Source organism: Chinchilla lanigera, unplaced genomic scaffold, assembly GCF_000276665.1.
Source record: "Chinchilla lanigera isolate Chin_1 unplaced genomic scaffold, ChiLan1.0 scaffold00024, whole genome shotgun sequence".
In the NCBI taxonomy this organism is placed as follows: domain Eukaryota; kingdom Metazoa; phylum Chordata; class Mammalia; order Rodentia; family Chinchillidae; genus Chinchilla; species Chinchilla lanigera.
This window is the reverse complement of record NW_004955425.1, coordinates 3960745-3982445: the sequence shown is the minus strand read 5'-3', so window position 1 is coordinate 3982445 and position 21701 is coordinate 3960745. Positions and strand designations below refer to the sequence as shown.

General features: G+C 36.8%; 1 protein-coding gene across 2 annotated transcripts in view; it reads left to right on the top strand.

The window, feature by feature from the left end:
• Positions 1-20775, top strand: part of Fas (Fas cell surface death receptor) — a 25843-nt gene extending 5068 nt beyond the window's left edge. Inside the window, exons 2-9 of one of the 2 annotated variants that reach the window (XM_005385858.2) lie at positions 8652-8817; positions 12575-12712; positions 13738-13846; positions 15703-15764; positions 15903-15956; positions 17407-17465; positions 18341-18371; positions 19072-20775. In XM_005385858.2, coding sequence (XP_005385915.1) covers positions 8652-8817; positions 12575-12712; positions 13738-13846; positions 15703-15764; positions 15903-15956; positions 17407-17465; positions 18341-18371; positions 19072-19409 — 957 coding nt within the window. In that variant the 3' untranslated portion in view covers positions 19410-20775. Of the gene's footprint in view, positions 1-8651; positions 8818-12574; positions 12713-13737; positions 13847-15702; positions 15765-15896; positions 15957-17406; positions 17466-18340; positions 18372-19071 lie in introns of both variants that reach the window. The other variant, XM_005385857.2, reaches the window with a different exon arrangement.
• The last annotated feature ends 926 nt before the right edge of the window (positions 20776-21701 follow it).

The window sequence follows — 21701 nt, the reverse complement described above, 5'->3', positions numbered from 1 at the left end:
AATGACTCTCTCTATATATAGTTTTATATATATATAAAACATTTAACTGAATAAATCTTTTTATTTAAACTTTGCTTTAAAAAATAGAATATCTTTTGCTTTTTATACAGTTGGATTCCTTCAAAGACCAATTAGGTATCTCCAATCCAGCCATTTTGTTTGTTTATTTATTTACTTATTTATTTTTGGTACTGGGAATCAAACTCAGGACCTGCCAGGCAAGCAGTGTGCCACGGAGCTATATCCCGGCCCAATTCAGCCATTTTAAAGGGGATGAGATCATTCAGTTGGCTTATCTACCTGTATTTTCTTTGAATAGAGAAGTGTGTAGGCTGTTGTAGACCATGTTAAGCTGTGAACTAGGATAAACTTGCAAAATTAGAATAAACTTGGTGTTAGATTCACTAAAGACATGCTGCTCTTTGATCTACTCAGAGTGTCATATATTTTTTCACCTCTATGTGATGTGAGACCATAAAAATATAAGATGTGAAAAACATTAGCACTTTCAATTTCTGATGGCATAGATCTTACACACACACAGACACACACACACATCCATATAAACCAGAGAGAGACAGAGACAGAGACAGAGAGACAGAGAGACAGAGAGAGGGAATGAGTTCAGAGTATGTAACTAAGTCCCTAACCTCTTGCTGAAGATTGAGCTTTGGTGTCTAGCAGTCCTCACAAGGAGGTCTTTGGTCCTAGTCAATTTTTTTTCACTTAAATGTCTGCAAGGATTTAGGCCTGATTTAGTACATTGGGCCTATACTGTGTTGACAGAAAGACAAAGGCCACCTGATCTCATGTGTGAAATTTAAAATAGTTGAACTCCCAGGGCTCAGAGGGCTGCTCCAGTCTCCTGAGTCTCTTCCTCTCTTTCTTGACTATTACACCTGACAGTTTTGCTCTTGTGCCACCCGTGTGTCCTCTCTGGGTACTGAAGGACACTGGGGCTTTAGTTTGGTACTATTGACTCAGATTGCCCATTTCCTCTACCAAAAATGACTTTTTCACGGTTATTTTTGATGAGTAATTATTTCCTATAAAAAAATAAATTCAGACTTGCAAATGTGGAGCACAGATGCTATTAGCATACGTAGCTCTGGTTATCTCACATGAAAGATAGTGGGCTGCTAGCTTCACATTTTACTTCGTCTAGGCCAGTTGTTTGCCAACTGTGGTGAGCATGAAAATCAGCAAGAGTGTTTGTTAAAGATAATTTGGAGAGGGCTCTATTCTCAGAGACCCTGAGTCTTTGGGTCTGTAGTGGAACCTCATCATTTCTTTCTTTTCTTTTTTTTTTTTTTTAAATTCACCACTGCATAATTATGGTGTCTATCAGTATTTTAATGTATTAGTGTATGACTCCAAAATCTGTTAGGATTTTAAGAATGATTTTTTTAACTTGAACATTAGACTCCAAAGTCTTTTGGAATTTCATAAGCTTCTTCATTTTGTTTTATATATTACTTAGTCATGCTGCCTCAGCTAGCTCTCTTGGACTTTCCCAAATCTGGCTTTAAAAAAGAAACAGTACATACCTGGGATAAGATTAACTAGTACTTATATGTTCTGAAAAAGAAAAGAATGTAATTTTCACTTATCTCTTTCATACAGAAAATTTTATTTTTTATTTCAACTTTTCAATAATATAGTGGTACAAAATGGCATTACTCTTTCTTTTCCTAGCACAAGTATATTAGAGAAGAATTAGAATCCTCCTGGCTAAAGCACAGATTCATGCTTTTTTTTTTAGGATTTTATTTCTCCTCAAATACTAATAAGTAACTAAAAGTCTAATCAATAAGCAAGAAACTGAGGCAGTGGAACTTTACCTCTTGCTTCATTTCTGATTTTTGCTGTTGAAGGTGGTGAGATTTCAACCCAGCAGGACCAAAACATCTGGGAAGAAGTAGTTCTGAAACATATGGGCCCTGATGATTCTATTTTTAAGGACCAGGGAAAATCCTCTTATTTGTTTAGCTCTATATATTCAAGATGAGAAACCCTTGGGCTCTGCTATGCAGGATCCCATTTGTACGTATCGCTGACATCCTTCAGACCAAGGAAATGCAGAGGCTGCGGTTTGGTCTTTTTCTTAGGGTGCTGCTAGGGTTGCCCTAACCAGGATGGATGATGAACAGTGGAGGTATATTTTCCAACAGTTCTGGAGGCTTGAGGTCAGTGGACTGAGTTCTTCGAAGAAAGAACCTGTTTGAGGCCCCTCTCCTTGTTTTATAGATGGTCTTTTTCTCCCTGGGTCTTTAGGTTCTCTTCTGTCTCTGTGTGTCCAAACTTCCTCTTAACAGCCCACCAAATACACTGGGTTCGGGCTCACCCTACTAACATTTTTAACTTCATCAGCTCTATAAAGACCTTATCTCCAAATGCAGCTCCATTTTGAGGCTCTGGGGTTTAGGACATCAGCATGTGAATTTGGGGGTGAGGTCACAGTGCAGCTCATAACGCTGGTGACTCTTGAGCTAGCTGCGGGGCCTTGGGCCAGTCACCACCACCTTGAAGCACTGATTCCTCCTTCAGAGGAGGGGCTGGGTTTAGGTCACCTTTCCTGTTCTTTCTGCCCTAACATGGTAACTACAATGAGATACCAAATTTCTGTTCAGATATTGATGATCTTAAGAATTAGCTGGAAGCTTTGGTGGTAGCAACTTTTAAAAAATTTTCTCTCTTTGTTTGCACCTTTCTCCCAAGTGTCCCCTCTCTGCTGTCATCTCTTAGCTGAATTCTGGAAGACAGTGTGTGTCAGTCTTCAATTTATGTCTAGAACTTTATAACTCACCTCTTCTCATCAATCTATTCAAAGTTTAGAGTTGGGGGTTAAAATGTTCACTTTCAATTTGAGACGTCTATCTTTTAAGTGTTAACATGCATTTTAAAAGGTGAAAGATTTATATGATCTAAAGAGAAACCAGAGTATTTAACATACATTTGAAAAAGTCTTTTAAACTAAGTATTTTATTTTATTTACTTACATATTAGGGCAGCTATTATGCTTGTATAATAAGGCACATTTTTTTAAAATGACATTTAAATATAAAATCTGAATATTTTCACCATGAAGACATAATGTTTGAGGACACAGATGCTTAATCTGCTTTAAATGTCACAGTGTGTCTAGCTACTGGAACATCATTATGGTGACCCATAAAAATGTACAGATTTTGTTTTATGTATCAAAAGATAAACATCTTAAATTCTTAAATAAAAGTCACTGCTACCTATAAAAATATTCCTGATATTCTAAAAAAACCCATATAGAACTTATATATATATATATATATATATATATATATATATAAATGAATGTTTTCTATACCCCCTGCTTACAGTAGCCTCTATGAGTGACTAAGCAACACTGCACTGTTAGATTTTTTTCTTTTTTTCAGTCAGTTTAAAAACCACACAAGAAAGTCAGCCTCTCTACTGGTATACAACAGTCTTTAAGTAATGTATTTATTTACAGTTTGATAATAATACAGATTCTAAATTATAAGGTCCTTTTTGTCTGTCTTATTATTTCACTGGCAGGCCAGAACTGAAGTGTTGGATTGTTGGATTAGGGACCAGTCGGGGTGTGATTAGTGAAGCATTCTTTTCCAAAGGTGTGAAGAAAAATAAACCCAGATTCATTAGAGATAGAAATTACTGAAAACTGTAGCAACATTTGAAGTGATTTGTATAATCAAGCTTTCAAAATCCTATATTAAAGGCTGGGGATTTAGCTCAGTGGCACAGCGCCTGCCTGGCAAGTGCAAGGTGGTGAGTTTGATTCCTGATACCAAAAAAAACCAAAAAACAAAACAAAACAAAACAAAATCCTATATTAAGCTGGTCCCTCTAATATGATACAAGTTTATATCTTATAACATTTCTTCAAAAATGAAACGATTTTTGTCACCACAAAATAGCACTGTTACTCTGAGTGATTCATAGTGTTAGTGGATGAAATAAAATAGCCCTGATCACACCAAGTTAAGGAAATTTGTTCAGCTAAACAAAGGTTAATGTTAATATTTGATTTAGTAAAATTATATGACTGCCAAAATAAAACCTAGAAAACAAAATAACAACAACAAAAGACCATAAATTTATATTACCAGGCATTGTGGGCAACTTATTGATTTAGTGACAGAATGCTTCAAAGTAAAAACAAAAATAAAACAAAAAACTTTTTAGAAGGGGCTCGAGGTATAGTTCAGTGCTAAGTCCCTGCGTTCAATCCCCAGTAACACACACACACACACACAATGATTACACATATATGTAAAAGTATATATATGAAAGATTAAATGCTATTGATTCAAATAGAATTTTTCTACCTTTGAAATACTAAGTAAGCAGACATTATAGATTCCAGATTTTTAAAGTCCTTGAAAAAATAATACAAATGATAAATCAATACAGATATTTAGACTTAATACTACTGCTAATTTTGCCCCTTTTGATTTTTGTTAGGATACAATGCACACTGTCCACTGAAAAAACATAAAACAGATGAGTTCAGTAAAATGAAATCACTCAGTCTATACCCAGAAATAAAGATTATCAAAATGTCATTGTGCAAAAGACAATATTCCAGCCAGGTGTGGTGGTGCATGCCTTAATCCCAGCCCTCAGAGGTGGTCACCATGAGTTTAAGGGCAATCTGGGCTACATAGTGAGCTCAAGGCCAGACTGAACTATATAGGCAGATCCTGGCTCAAAAAAAAAAAAAAAAAGATAGTTTCCTGCTGAGAGTTTTTTCTTGAAATATCCTTGTTTTTTTTTTCCCCTTTCATTTATTCAGTTCTTACACTTCTGATATTGAATTGTCTGGATCACTATTAAAATCTTCCCTCAAGATATAATTTTTCTGCAGTAATTGAGCATTACATATTTTGGTCTTACTGCAGCAACTGTTCTGTGGGCTTTGGATATGTCCTAGTTACTTTTTCTCTCATTGCTCATACAAAATACCACTCACCCAAAGTTAAAGGAGGAAAGGTTTATTTAGCTCACAGTCTATGGCTGTTTCAGTCCATAATTGGCTGGCTCCAAGGCAGAGTGGCATGGCAGAGGACAGCAGTTCATGGTGGCAGAAGACAGCAAAGGTAACAAGAAAGGAGAGAAAGAGCAAGCCTCTTTTCCTCCCTTATACTGTATGCAGGCTGCCTCCCCTAGGGTAGGTGTAGCATTCTCACCTTTAATCTCAGCACTGGACCGTGAGTCAGTCACAAACTCTAGAAGCCCTCCCCATGACTGCATGAGACTTTGGTGGGGCATCTAGATGCAAACCATAACAGGATAGAAGTAGAACCTCCTCACTGTGATTGCCTTATGGCATGCGGGTGCCTCACTGTGACCACATCCCCTGTCGTCAGTGTGACACCTGTGCTCAGTATTGAAAATCTCACTGACTGCCAGGCATCCGTCCACTCATTCTTGCCATTTGGAAGGCAAACATTTGTAACCACTCGACACTTTTTTTGGTGCTACGTTGTCTTTTCCTGTTTGTTTTGAGCTTCACTAAGAAAAGACAAGGGGTCAGGAGTATAGCTCAGTGGCATGGTGCCTGCCTGGCAAGTGCCAGGGCCTGAGTTCGATTCCCAGTTCCAAAAAAATCAAAACAAAAACTAAGAAAAGACAAAATGGTGACTTTCATTTCACTTCCTGTTCAAATCCTAGATCATCCCTCAACTGCCATACTGTTTTTGGAGTGATCTTTAACAGGTGTCTCAATGTGGTTAGTTTTCTTTAGTCCCTGATATGTCACTCTGCTTGTAATGGCACTAGTAGCAACAGTCCATAAATACAGAATGTGCTGCTTCCCTGAGTACCTGACCATTTGAACTGGAAATTGTGGACCTGCTCATAATACTGTCTCCCAGATATTGGCTGAAATCGGCATACCAAAGAGGATAGTGCCCTCTCCCCATAGGGAACACACATACAAACACTGGGCATCAACCTGGAATGTTTTGGATTTCAATTTGAGCTCAGTCCTTGAACACTGTATTCCTTTGAGCTTAATTTGCTATTTTTCTTGTTTCTGATGAAAAACCAGAATTGAAAGAGAAGGAAAGCAAGTCATACCTCACCATTAACTTTTTTTTTTCTTTCAGTACTGGGGATTGAATCCAGAGCCTTCCCACTAAGTTACATCCCCAGCCCTTAAAATTTTTTTTCTTTTAATATTGTGATAGGGTCTTACTAAGTTGCTAAGTTGCCTGGGCTGGGCTCAACTTGCAATTCTTCTGCCTATGTCTCCCAAAGTGCTGGAATTGTGGGCATGTACCACCATACCTGGCTAGGGTTTAAGGATATTATGTGATGTCAAGGTCTGGAATGCTAAACAGTTAGTCTGATTAAATTTTCACTGACAAACAGCGCTTTGAGATAGTTATTCTACAGAATAAGGAGTCCTCAAAATATGAACAATTTTCATGCTCCCATCTTAGCAATTAACCTTTTATTATATTCACAATCAAATTACTATTTCCTAGAGCACCCAATTTTATTACTGTTCACTAGTATTGATTCTCTGATATAAAAAGGATGAATGTTAACAAGATGACATCATGAACCTTTGTTGCAGACAAAGAAGTGAGAACTGTTATTATAAAAAAGAGAAATTGGGGGCTGGGGATTTAGCTCAGCGGCAAAAGCGCCTGCCTGGCAAGCACAAGGTCGTGAATTCGGTTCCCGGTACCGGAGAAAAACCAAAAAAAAAAAAAAATAAAAGAGAAATTGATGCCAATAATGGTACTTTATTCAAAGCTACATGTTTTTGTACCTTAGAGAAAAAGCAATAGATTTGACTGTAAGCAAGAGCCATGGGCTGGAGGTATAGCTTAGTGGTGCAGTGTTAACTAGGGTGATGGGGTCTGGGATTTGCTCTCAGAAATTTAACAGTAATTTCCCAATACAATCTTTGTATTCTCAGATGCCTTTTGGATGGAATTGGCAGTTGTTTGGCTGTGAAGTCAGCATATTTAGGCACAATTCTCCTCAGCTGTTTATCGATTCAGTGGTTCATTACATAGAATTGTTCATAGGCAGAAAGTGAATTAAATTCTGTGCTAATTTCATCCATTTCTGAGTGTAGGGGGAAAGATATTTATAATAAAATTTAAGACATTTTGACAAATTTTAACTTTATATTTGGCTACTGAATGACCATGGACAAAACAAGTATTCTCTCAATAGTTTGGTGTTATTTTTGTCCTTGGACTTCTAGATGTTACAAATTCATCTTAAGACATTTCTGTTCTAGAAGGAAAAGTGGACCACTGTATCTCTTATGCTTTCTAGCTTAGAGGTCCCATGGTATCCTGGCACCCAAAGGGGGAAACCTGCTTTGGTGATAAAGGGGAAAAGCTGAGAGGGAAGTAGGACTTCTGTGGCCAAGATTTATATACTTAAAATATTTAGTTCTCCTGATTCATCAGAAACAGTGTTGTAACTGTACTGTGTATGTATTAGAGGGATTGAAAATTCAAGGCATGCCAGGAAAACTATAAAAAATGCCTTGAATAAATAGAACTCAGAACTAATAGCTTAAAAATTTTGATGATTGGTGGTATAATTTACATATTATATATGAGTGATTACTTTAATTCATATTTACAGAGGTAAATACTTAGGAAGCTCAACAGAAGGGCTCAACCAGGGGTTACATCCAAATGTGTTCATACTTTTTGTTAATTTTCCTAAGTAACTCCATTTTATAGCTAGCGGAGATAAATTTGATACAAGGTCACTTGGAGTTTAGTTGAAGAAAGGAATCAAAAGTTAATTGAAGATTGGCTCTTAATAAGGAAAGGTCCATTTTTCCTGGACGTAGGTGAAGAAAATCCTATGGGATTTAGTGAGATATTTATTGTATGCTTGGATAATACTGAAGGTTTAATAAGAATTATTGACCGTGTGAACTGCATACACAAAGGGGAAAGGAGGCATGCTATAAGCTTAGTATTAGGTTTGATGGAAATGACCACTTTTTAATCCTTATAACAGCCCTTTATTATAGAAAACATTATTCTCAATTAACAGATGAAGAAATTGAGGATCAGAGTAGCTACATGTCTTCCCTAAAGTCACACTGTTGGTAGCAGAATTGAGATTCAAATTGCAGGATCATTATTATTACTATTATTATTATTATTACTATTATTTTTACATTTTTTCTTACTCCACAGTACTGCCCCTTATTGGAAATTGGAATGTTACTATTAGTACTACTTATAGGACCCCTGTTTATTATGTACCTGGCACTATCCTGAGAGCTTCAAGCTATTTAATTATCACAACGGAACTCCAAAGAAGAGGTTATTTCTACTGTATAGATAAAGAAATGGAGACTTGGAAAATTTCAGTGCCTTCACCCTCAGACACAGGGCAGCAAGTGGAAACCAACTCAACTTTGAGCAGAACCCTGGCTCCTGGCATGAACAGGGATGGTTTTAGTGTGACTTAGAGCACCTGCTGTGCACACAGTCTGCTCTCTTACTGGCCACTAGGCAGCTCAGGACGGAGCTGCTGCAGTGGCTTTGCCTGTGCACAGCATATACAGCTACTCTGGGCGGGCGATACCTGTTTTCCAAGCTTCTTCTTTCAGAAGTTCTCCTTGTGCATTGTTTCTACAGGTATTTACCTTCATTGCTGGACCATCGCCCCAAACTGTGAGTGCTCGAGTGACTGATACAGACTCCGAAGGGTTCGAGTTGAGGAACGCAGTTACTAACGCAGAGACCCAGTGCTCAGCAGGCTTGCACCGTGGAGGTCAATTCTGCTGCCAGCCATGTCCTCCTGGTAGGTTACACAACACATATGGTAGCATACACCAACAGTAACTAGAATGTTTTATGGCTTTTGCTTCTCCTACGGTATATAGTATTACTACAAGAATGCAATTATTTTCCAAAGACCAGTTTCATTAATCTTTATCACAGTTGTTTGATGTGATTATGAATAAGTATAATTTATAAATGACATATACCTCTGAAATGGGAAGGTTTATCTATTTAGCTCCACTTCTCACAAGCAAAAGAGGTGACGCATTTGTGGGTATTAAAGCTTGTCATCTCAAAACCGACTTGGATGTATCAGAATAATAATAGTACTCTGAAAGCAAGGGATTTCTACCATTAAAGGGTATGTCTAAGCACCTCCCTTCAATTAGATCTTGAAGAAAGCTATTTGTCTTTGCTCTGAAAATCAGTATTTTGAGTTACAAACCAACTTCAATTTAGAAATCCTTCAAACACTAGAAAATTAGAAACTAAGAAAAATACAACTGTGCAAACTTTTTTCCAACTGAACTTATTATTATTGCATGGGATGTAGATCTCTCTCAACTCATTTGTGAAGGCAGGAAGATAAAGGAAATAACACATGGGTTTATATGATATTTATGCAATAGATAATAGACCTAACAAAACTTCAATAAGTCTCATGTTGGCCTCCTAGGCTTCTAGCACTCGAAGTGCAAACCAAGTATGGGTCATGTATATAAAAAGATTTGAATAGTCCTCTTTGGCCTCCTGTCTGGATTTTAATAAATGTTCTGGAAAATTTCCCCTTATACTATAACCCATTTATGCCTAAACCCTTTCCCACTTACACTTTTCCACACAGGAATAGAGAGGGCTTCTTGATTTTAAAAAAATAACTTGTCAAATAGTGCTTACCCTGTGAACTGAAGTCCTTGTTCACATATTTAAAATCTGAAACATAATTTGTTTGATTTTTTTAAAAATTGCTTTGTCTTATTTTCATTTAATAAGTGATCTCTGCCTTGGAGAAATTACTTATGAAATAAGAACTCTTGTGTACTACTATAGGAATCAAAACAATTATATATTTTTAAGAAAGAACTTGGATGTGAGTCAAAGCCCTGAAAACAGTTGCACATACTGAAACAGTAATTTATTTATAGAAAATGCCTAGGGAAAATTATAAAAAATATTTTATGCATGGCACTTCATTGTGACAGCTAGTAGTCTGGGACTGTTTAGATAAATTCTGGAGTAACCAAAGGCTTGAATAGTATGTATTAATCCAAGCCACAGTGTATCAAAGTTTCTTGTGTGTTTCTAATGTAGTCATCAGTCATTATTCATATTTTTTAAGACAAGTCTTGCTGTATAATTCAGGCTGGACTTGAACTTAATATGTAGCCCAGGCTGGTCTTAATCTCGTGATGATCCTTTTGCCTCTGCCTTCCAAGTGCTGGGATCACAGGAGTGCACTACAACACCTGGCTATAACCTCAGTTATATAAATCTCCGTTAGTGATTTCCAGCTGGTTTGCTGGGTGGAGTAGCAGGCTTTCTGTGCTTCCCTAATGTGTCCTGCATGTCATCCAGTGAAAGATGCCTTCTACTTTTATTCTCCTATTTTCCCTTGTTAAATTTAGGCTTACCAATATTCAAATTAATTCAATGTGTTTATACTCATTGCTGTTGTGATAGTAATATGTAATATTTAACTAACTATTGGATAAATCAACAAAATACAAATGAGAAAAGGTAGGTTTCATTTCCAGGAAAACTAGGCTGAATGTTTTAGAGAATTTGAGCCATTCAGACTTGACATATTTATAACCTTTCCTAATCAGAAAGAAAGGAAAGAAGAAGAGGTGAAGGAAAGGAAAGTCAGAAGAAATGAAAGAGATTAAGAACAGGAAATCATAAGTGATATGTTATGTAACAAAGAATTTGAAATTCTAATAATTTGATTCCACATGATTGGCAAATGATCATATAGTGATTATTTATTAAAATAAATGCCTTATTTTGAATGATTCTATATATGAATTGAGTTTTTATTACTCAAAAATCCTTACCACATCACTATGTTCAGTAAGAATTCTGCAGTGTATTGCATACACTATATATGTATATATAGCTGCATATACATATACTTATGTATATACATATATCTGTATGTATGTATGCTCAGGATTATAAGGAAATAATAGGAATGCCGGGCATGGTGGTGCAGGCCTGTACTCCCAGCACTCAGGAGGCTGAGGCAGAAGGATCGTTGAGAGCTCAAGGCCAGCCTGGACTGCATAGCAAGACCCTGTTCTAAAAGAAAAGAAAAGAATAGGAAATAAATATCTCAAGGTACTAGATATACATGTATTTTAACATTTTCTTCTCTTTTCCAAATTTTCTACAGTAAATAGATGTTATTATACTCAAGCAATATATGTTAAAGTTTAATTTTCAAGAAAACATCACTTGTTTTTCATAGTTTAATAAATTCAGGTTGTATACTTCAGAGAAGAAAAGAGTCTGTGCGTTATTGCATCTCTGTCGTGCTGTATACGTTGTGTTCAGCATATTCTGAAGGGTAGTTCATTAAAGAGGTCAATTCATTTGGAAACCAGCATAAGACCACTAGCAAGAACTACAATTATTCTTTTGCTGTTTCTTTGAAATACTGCTGCAATATTATACGGCCCTGGGGTCCTATGTTTGAATTTGCTTTGGGGTTTCCATGGCTTGTTTATATTTTTCTACTGACAGATTATTGTCTTTGCCTACTAAAATATATATATGTACATTTCATAATCTGCTTATGTGGTAAATATGCTGCAAAAAGAATGCTATTAGTTTATTGAGAAGGTCATATACCTACAAAATGCAATAGGCATTTAATAAATACTTGTTAAATACGTGAATTTTTCAGAAGAAATTGTATGATGTTTAGTGATTGTACTACAGTGACTTATTTGATTTTCTAAAATAACTCAAATGTAAACAATGTTTAAAAGTGGATGATTAAGGTAACAAATCTGGTAGTAAATTTTATTATAAACATGTTTACGCATGCTCATCAAGACACACTTTGTTCCCGGATGGAAAAAGAATAGAAGGAAAAGAGACAGAAGAGGGCGCTGTAGCGCTGTGGGCATTCCCCAGGCAGGATGTGCGCAGTTCCCACAGCGATGCAAGGGGAAGCACTGGAAGGCACCTCCATTATGTGCCCGACAAAGTTTAGGCTGACAGAGGCTAAGCTCTTTGTTAAATACGCTGTAGCTAATAAAGACATGACCCAAATCATTAGAACATCGAATATTTTCTTTCCTTCAGCTATCCTTGTATTAGGATTGTAGATTTTAGAAAGTAAATTCAGAAATCCAAGCAAAGTGAATTAGTTGTGTAATCTCAGTAGTCGGTGACAACCATCTCCACTCTGGATATACTCCTTCCAAACTGTCCCCTTTCACTAAAGAAGTTAGTTGGTACAAAGTATTTCTTTTGGTGCATTTGGCCACCCTAAACTCCCTCCATCTTTTAAAAAATATCCTTCTATCGTTAATCATTCTGTTTCTTTAGGCATATTCCTGCACTCTTTTAGCTTTTCCCTTGGAAGGATTTCTGGCTTTTGACACAATTTTTACAATAACACTGTTCCCAGTTGTATTTATGTATCATTAACCTAACACCCATCCACTCCATTTCCAATTTTAACAGCTTTTTTAACCATCCCTGCTTATGTCTCCTGTCGTTATATGCCATCTTGCCTTCAAGAACTGGCCTCTTTTTTCCCTGGTCAGGCAAAAGGAAAGCTGCTGACTGCACGTCTGATGAAGGTGAACCAGTGTGCGTGCTCTGCAAAGAAGGGGAAGAGTACACAGACAAGGAGCACTATTCCCCTAAATGCAGACGATGTGCATTTTGTGATGCAGGACTCGGTGAGTATTTTCAAAAGCAATCAAAAGAGGCCAATCATAGTACTTCAGGTAGAACCATTTATAATGCCATTTGAGATTGGGACCTACTCTGGTGCCATGTTCACATATAGGAAGGGGCTGGACATAGCCAATTGAGGTAATGCAGGACCAGATACTGAGCTAATAATCACTTTGGGGCTTAATTACTGGCAGTTCTCCAGAGAAGGCACATGACTCCCAGTAAGTATCAGCTCTATGAAGAGAGGGCATCAGCTCCAATCCAAACCACAGAAACTATTTTTTTTTTTCCTGTCTTGATTTATGCTTGTATGATGGCAGAGAAATGCAAGATGTGGATAGGGTATCATTCCTCCTTTGGAGATCTGACTTTTCCTGATAATTCTACTTGGGCACCTGGATTTTCATGTATATTTCAATTTATTCTGAGGGTCTAGGTTAAAATTTAATAGAAGTATCCCTACTTTTGTTTGTCATCAGAAATCAATGGACATAAAGCTTTTCTTGTCTTTATTCAGGCTCTGAAGTGAGCTTCTTCCACCTTGGCTGAGCATCAGAACTGCCTACAGGGCAATTACAGTACCAGTGTTTCGGTGCCAGAAAAGAGCAGTTTAGTCAGAGTCTCTAAATGAGGGTTTTGGTTGTGGGCAGATGAAGTCTATGGTGGGACTTGATACACAAGTGACACTACAACAAGCTCTGGGTAAAGCTGATGTTTTTGGTTTGTGGTCTATATTTTTGAGTACTGAGGCTCTAGACTAAGAGGAACAGGTGAGCAGTCTAAACGGTGGGGATTACCTTAATTGCTGGATTGCCTGTCCACTTAAAACTCCTTTGAATGACTGTTGGCTGTTTCAACTTGGGGTTACCTATTTGACGATTAAACACTACTTGTGTAACCAAAAGCATGATGATATGACTATTGATGAAAGCAGTGGGTCTGAGATCCATGTGGCTCTTTGCTGTTATTTTTGTAGTTCATTTTTAACTAGGTGTTGCAATTAATAGCTTGCGAACTGATTTTCCAGGCTTAGAAGTGGAAAGAAACTGTACGCGAACCCAGGATACCAAATGCAGATGTAAAGCAAACTTTTATTGTAGCTCTTCTGTATGTGAGCACTGTGAGCCCTGCATCACGTAAGTTGAGTCTCTCGCTGATTAAAATACTCCCTGCACCTTGAAAGGTACTGTCTTCTTATTTTTTTTTTTTTATTTTTTTTTTGGTTTTTCTCCGGTACCGGGAACTGAACTCACGACCTTGCGCTTGCCAAGCAGGTGCTTTTGCCGCTGAGCTAAATCCCCAGCCCCAGTACTGTCTTCTTAGAGAGGAGCCACACTGACCAAGAGTTAGAAATGTGGGTGTTAGTCTTATTTTTCTTCATACGACTTGATGACCATTTGCTCATTCAGACAGTATTGGGGTTGTTGAACATTTTTTAGTCATTGAACCGTAATTGAACACTTCCTGTGCACTTGATACCGATGTGTTTGCGAAGCTAATAATCTGAGCAGGAGTCATTTCCATCTAGAAGGCCACAGTCTAGAGTCAAAGATAGCCAGAAAAGCAGTGGTGATTACATGTCAACACCATGTGGCAAACATACGAAGAAATTTATGTCCAAGGTGTTACAGGTTATACAGGAAGCCCTTTCAACCCTGCCAGAGGATATGGAAGAGAAGTTTGACACACAGCTTGAGTCTTGAGGAAGAAAAGAAATAGCATTTCCACCCAGGTACACTTGAGGGGAAGGCTATTTCAGTCGAGGTAACAGTGGCTGCAAATTTGTAAATAGGAAGCTTTGTAGAACACAGTACTAGCTACAGAAGGAAAAGACTATGAGGGATCCAGGGGCCAGATCACCAAGGTCCTTGTCTTTCATACTAAACAGCATGGTTTTTACCCAAAGCTAGAAAACCCGATGGTGCCTCTCACTTTTCTCTTGACTCACTGTGATCCTTTGAGCAGACCACTTACCCTCTGAGCTTCAGTTTCTCTATTAAAAGATGCAGGTAACATTTATTTTGTTCCATCTGGCACATTCTATAGACATCAGATTGGGTGATATGTGTTACAAAAGTAATTTTTGCCTTGTACGATATTGTGTTGCATGAAATGTTTAGGATTGCTATTCACTTGCCTCTCCTGAAACTTATGATCCACCTTGGAAAACTTTGGGGAATTCATCTAATAGCCTTTAAAAGTGGGGACCTGATGCTTATGTCTTATTTGCTACCCTATCCTCTCCCTGCTAGCCCAAATGTCTGAGCATGCCCTCGTGGTGATAGAAATAGGTAATGGTTGTGGTAAGGAGCTAACCTGTCAAATAATAACAAGAATAGTATTTCTAACTACTTTTAAGTCTTGATATCATTTTCTTATCATCATAACTCTTTGAGGTAGATAATATCATTTTCTCTATATTACTAATGCGATAAAAGGCTTGTGGAGGTTAAGGATTTGCCCAAGATCAAGTTAAGAATAGCAGAGGTAGACTGTGAGCTCAGAGAATGACTGTGAGTGTTTGGCTGTCTGAAGAAAATCCCACATGGGCTTCTCAAGTCTGCAGTCATCACTTGGTGCCAAAGTAGCACTTGTAGGGTGAACCGATTACCTTCCCTATGTAGCATCCTGGGCAGTAGCTGCTATGTGGCCATTTTCATGTTTTAAAATTTCTGAAATTGTTCTTAGTACTTTATTATAGAAGATCAATTAAACCCCAATGTTTTAAGAGGTCAGTTTACTGCCAGTTTTGAAATGAATTTTTGTTTTTTTTGTATGTCAGTATTTCATCACCTTCCTCTAACTTTTGATATCATAAATCACTGTTTAAGAAATCTCATCATTAACCTGTACCAGCTTTAGATACTTATCTATACGTATTGAAGAGAAAATGTCTCCCAGGATGCAAAGATGAGTAAAATGGTCTCTAATCTAATAGAAGATGATGAATCAATCTCTCCAGGCTTTCTGAGTTTTCTGTTTTCTTTTTCAGGTGTGAACATGGAATCATTGAGAAATGCACACCAACCAACAACACCAGATGCAAAGAAGAAAGTAATATTCCCACCCTTCCATCCCCACTGTTAGCTATGAACAAAAGGCACTTGTTTTTGATTACTTGAAAGTGTAGCACTTTGTTTAACATTGAAGTTTGCCCACTTTCATATAACTGTTTAATGTTCCAAGTTACAGGTTTCGACTGGCGGTGGTTGTTTATGCTCATGCTCCCAATTTTGCTAGTTTTGGGTGAGTTCTTAGTTTATTTTAACCATATACTGCAATTCCTTGAGAAGTAGTTATTCATAAAGACTTTTCTCCATTTCCTACCTATAAGAAAGCTATCATGTAGATAGCTCTGCTATACTGTCTATCACTGCCACTGAATGCACCACTGAGAATTGATAAGAATTTCTGTGAGCACCAGTTTTAGGGTTAGGGCAGTAATTCCATCCTGCTTATGAACAAGGCTTCTCCGTAGTGGTTGAGTTGGCTAAAAAAGAGAAGTAATCTTTTATTATTCATTAATACTTCTCAATGCATTAAGAGAACACAAAAATCAAAGGCCTTGCCTGGCATAGTATTATAGAGAGCAGTTGATAAATTTGTCCCTCTGTTCTTCCTCTCTCTGGACCAAATTGTATGTCTTTAAAAGAATTAATCCTCTTCCTTAATTTAAAATATTATGGTAATATATTTTATGCAAGGATTACTTAGTAAATTCAGTGGATAAGCCAAAGGTGACTATATTCATAGATAGTCTGGAAAATCCCTTTTAAAAAAATCCATAATACACAGGGTTGCAGCAACTTTCAATGACTGAGGATCTTTTCCTTCTCTGTTGGAAAAAGGGACTGTGGCGTTATTTTAGCTGAAAATGTCTTAACTTTAAAGGTGGTTTAGCTAAAAGTACATAGTTAGTGTTTAAACATTATACTTGTACTTAGAGAATTAAATTCTTTCTTCCATAATGTTATGGTTTGTGTCAGATGCCCCCCCCCCAAAGCTTCATGCTGCAAACAATAGAAGGGAGGGAAAGAAGCTTGTTCACTGCTCCTCCTTTTTGCTCTTGTTGCTTTTGCTCTTTTCCGCCACCACGCACTGTTGCCCTCTTCCATGTGCCACTCTGCCTTGGAGCCAGGCAAGTATGAACTGAAACCTCCACAAACTGTGAGCTAAATAAATCTTTCCTTCCTTAATTCTGGGCACCAGGTACTTTGTTCCAGCAAAGAGAGAAAAGTAAACAAGACACAACTCATACTGACTTCAAGACTTGTACTCACTGAGTGTGTATATTTTACTTATCTGTGAGTGCATCTATTGGAATTTCTAGTTTCCAATTTCTAATTAAATGCTCCTCAGTGGAAAGTTGCCTTCAGTTTTCCAGGTCCATTGGCTTCCATTCCTGGCTACAGCTGTGTCACCCACTATACTGGAGTGGGTGTGATGGTGGCTATACAATATGTCAAAAAGCCAGCTTCGTGCTGCATCAGTGTATGATGACTAGATGAGTCAATTAAGGTGTGGTCTATCTCTTTAACATTTGACTCAGTGGGGTGCGAAGAACACAGTGCCACTGGCCACTTTAAATTTTAATGAATGTCTCCTTCCAATACTTCTCTTAGTGTGAAAGAGTGTTCTCACACAATGCCCACCAGGCAAAGATTTGATTCTGATAGATGTTTCTTTGATCTTTCAGGGCTATATATTTTTAGGAAATGCTACAGGAAGAACAACTTTTACCAGAGCTCACCTCCTGTAGGTATTGAAATATGCGTCAGCCTTTTTGAAAACATAAAGTAGTAATTCAGCTTTTTATTTGTTACTTTCTTTTAAGTAAACATGTACTATGTGTGTGCATCAAAAATGAGTAATATATGCTCCCTAATTTATAGGTAATCTTTTACATAAACACTGTAAGAAGCAACAAAGGAGGAAGTGGATATGTCCTGAAAAACAGGAAGTGGTCTAGGTCCATGTTGCATGTTGGAGTTATCCCCACAGAGTAACAGCCTTTACCAAGGCATGGATTCAGTATCCAAGCCCGGGCAAAAAGGTTGCTTTTAAAACCCATCATAAAAAAGCACAGCTTGACTCTTGCCAGCTAACTGTTCAGCCGGTTGCCTGCAGCACCTTCTTCCAACACGTGAACAAGGCATTTCAAACAGCAAAAAGATATATTGAGAAGAAGAACCATTTCTGGTTAATGGAATAGTGATCTCACTTGAGGCTAGGGCTGAGGGGGAATTAGAGTTCTTTGAATCAATAGGATAGCAAAAATTCAATTTGGGCCATTCTCTGGTGTCAAAAAAGAAAATAGTTACAGTGAAGAAAATTTTAGAATGAGTATGTTTACTGTTTAATAAGTCTATATGGAAAATAATCTCAGCTAATTTCATGAATTCCTTAGGTTCTTTGCCTTTGTAAAAAATGAGCCAATATTGCATAAAGTCTTTCAGAATCAGAATTTGAATGATAAAAGAACCCTTCGTAATCATTTAGTCTAGTTTCTTACATTTACACATCAGGCAGCTAATAGTGCTTCCTTCAGAATTAAGGAAGAATAAAAGATGACATCTGTAACATTCTAAATACATGTTTATTTATCTCTCTTTGTGTTACCCTGACCCCAGGAAACAGAAACAGTGCCACTGAATTTCTCAGGTAAAGCTTTTAGCATTTTATTTCCTAGAGACAGCTTCCTCTGAGGGAATAGGCCAATTTTAGAGTGAAATTATTTTACTAAATTTGGTGATGTATTATGGGGGTGGCACAGGTCTTTTTTCACACTATTAGGGGTTAATCAAATGATTTGAATCTATAACAACACTCAAAATTAAAAATAAATTATATAACAATAGGACACTGTATTCTGAGGCTTAAAAAGTTTTCCTTCACAATCAGGTGCATTTACAGAACTGATGTAGAGATTAAACTCAATTGTAAACATAGTTACTATGGTTATCCCGACTCTATAACAACATTCATTCTTCTGCTTGGTTCCCATCTTTGACCTATGATTCAGAGATGAGAGGATCATGAACTCTTGGCCTGTACTTTTAGGTTTGAGGGTCATTGATCATTAACTCTGTAAAAAACCACTAGAGGTGATCTTTAAAATTCTTTTAAAATTGAGATAGGAAGATATGTGTTGTGTGCAGGTCAGAGAGAAAATTACTGGGCATATAGAAGGAACTGGAATTATAACTCATGGTTGTTTTTGGTTTTCCTCAATAAAGTTGTTTAGCTCTCTAGGGCTTACCTGTATTCTTAAGTATGATAAAGGGGAAAATGGACATGGATTTCAGTGATAAGAATTTCATTTAGAGAGATAAATTTTCAGAGACTATTTTCTGTTTTTCAGAGGCTGACTTTAGTGAATATATACCTAAGATTGCTGAACTAATGATGCTAAATGATGTTAGAAAATTTGTTCGAAAGAATGGTGTCCCTGAAGCCAAAATAGACGACATCAAGAATGAAAGTCTCCAAGATGTAGCTGAGCAGAAAATTCAACTGCTTCGTAGTTGGTATCAGGTTAATGGGAAGAAAAATGCATGCCACACTTTCATTACAAGCCTCAAAGCAGCCAAACTTGCTGCTTATGCACAGAAAGTTGAGGATATCATCCGGGAGGACATGAGACGCAACCATGAAAATTCAAACTTCACAAGTGACAATGAAAACCAAAGCTTGGCCTAGAGCTCAAAACAACTAGCTCAGTGTTGATTATGTACAGTCAGTAAATAGAAAACTTAATGTGAAAAATTTTTTCAGTAGTAGAAGGTTGTAAATATTGCTTGACTTGTTAGTGAGTGCATTTTATTTTTCTGTTTATTAGATTTGTAGAGCCAGTATGTTGATTTACAAGTTTTGAAGACCTTGTAAGAATGTCAGCCTTTAAGAATGTTCAAAATCTAGGTAAGAAGACAGACCCCATCAAGAGTAAATGCAGTAGTATAGTAAGTACCCAAATAGGAGTGTATGCAAAGGAAAAGAAGAAGCTTAGTGTCGTGTTCTAACATATAATCCTACAGAAATTAATATAATTAATATATGTTGGTACAAATGCCTACCCACGGGGTGAGCCTGTTCCATGAATCGGTAGAATCTATGACCCTCTGTTGCAGTGTCAGTCACTGGAGTAGGTACTTTGCCTCTATATTAACTACCAGACTCCACGATGAGATTTTACCATATTTGTAAACCTGGAGTAGCATGTTCAGGTAAAACTTGCATATATAGTTGAATAATAATAAACTTCTACCTCAAAAATCTTTGCAGAAATCATTGATATTTTACTGTGTAATATTTCAGTTTTGAATTTTCATGGAAAATGCAGATAAAATTACAATGCTTGAATATTTTCTCTATATATGCTGTTTTACTTGACAAAATGATCTATCTACCTCTTACTCAGCTGTCATAAGCATTTTGAGCAGCAGAGTATAACTAGAGTCTTGTTACTTCTCCATTTTCTCCTTGATGATCACCTTGATAAGTGTAATACACTCCTAAGCCTGTAAAGATTGCCAAAGAAATATTTAGTGATCCCCCCAAAATCAAGACTGCCCTTCAAAATCGTGGATATGTCTGGAGAGACTAAAGAGTTTTATAGGAGGTAGTTTTATGTCATAACGTGAGCCCCTGTCTACCACCAGTGGTGATAGGTTCTTACTTTTCCCCTATGCTGGAGAATGTTCATTAGCTCTCTGTGTGTCCACCTGGCTCCAAAGGGCTGCTGGCACTCAGCAAAGCTAACATCATCCTCAGGATTTGAGAACTACACTTGTTACTCTTTAGTGCTTACACAAACAAACTTTTCTGCCCACCACTACTTTGTTGCGTTTTACATTCAAACATTCTGAAAGTTTTTTTAAATGTGAATTTTAATAAATAATATTTATACTTATATAGATGTACAATGAAGTGAAGATAGCTATAGCATGAAACAGATATTTAGAATTCCCTAAAGAGCTACAATTTGTGGAGAATTATTTTGTGATATGTTTGGAAATACACAATGTAGATTAAAATATTTCATTAAAGTTTTGAGTATTTTGAGTTATCTCGGGTTGATGGGGGTTTGCTTTTTGGTTTTGTTTTCCTCTTCTCTGACTACTGCAAAATATAACCTGTCACGAATCTTTATAGTATTCTTTGATTTTTAGAAGGTACTTCCTTTTTAAAACCTTTTTAGAAGTTGAGTAATTATTGCCATAGATACTGCCAAGAATACTTTTCCAAACAGTACCTGATTGTTTATTAGACAGTACCATAGTAGAGACACTAAACTGTAGATTCAAAAAGTTCATATTGCAGAGAGTTGGATTTATTGGTAAGGAAACTAATATTAAATTTTAGCTAATTTTTGGCTCATGGATTCTCTCTCTCTCTGTCTCTCTGAAGCCCTTAAAGTGTATTTATTTCTTTGTGTTTGTTTATTGGCAAGAACATGATTTGAACAGAAAATCTCATAGCCATTGTTTTTATGTTAACCCTAAAATTAGTTTAAACTCTAAAGTCAAATATAAGAAATAGAATAGTAACAAGGTTTAAAGGATGTGTGACTGTAACTCATTAGTTATCAGACCAAATAACCAAGTTGGTTTTGCTGATCTGATATGCTACAGTTAACATTATAAAAACAATTTTCCTGTCAACACTAACTTCTCTTTCATCTTCCTAAAAATTTAGTTTAAATAAATATTTAACCCAGTGTTTGCAAAGTATTAACATTCTAGTACTTTGTATAAAATCTATTCATGAGATAGCTTACATTATTTTTATACTAAGTCTGAGAAATCTTGTTTGTATTTTATTTTTACTTACAATCGCATGTCAGCTTGAACTATCCACATTTTAACAGGTCCAGTAGCCACATACACTTAGTGGTTACCATAGTAGGTATTCTGGCTGATATCTCTGTTAGGGCAGATTAGAACAAAGGCTTTATTAGAACAGCCTTAACTCCATGGCTGGGTGAGCTTAGTA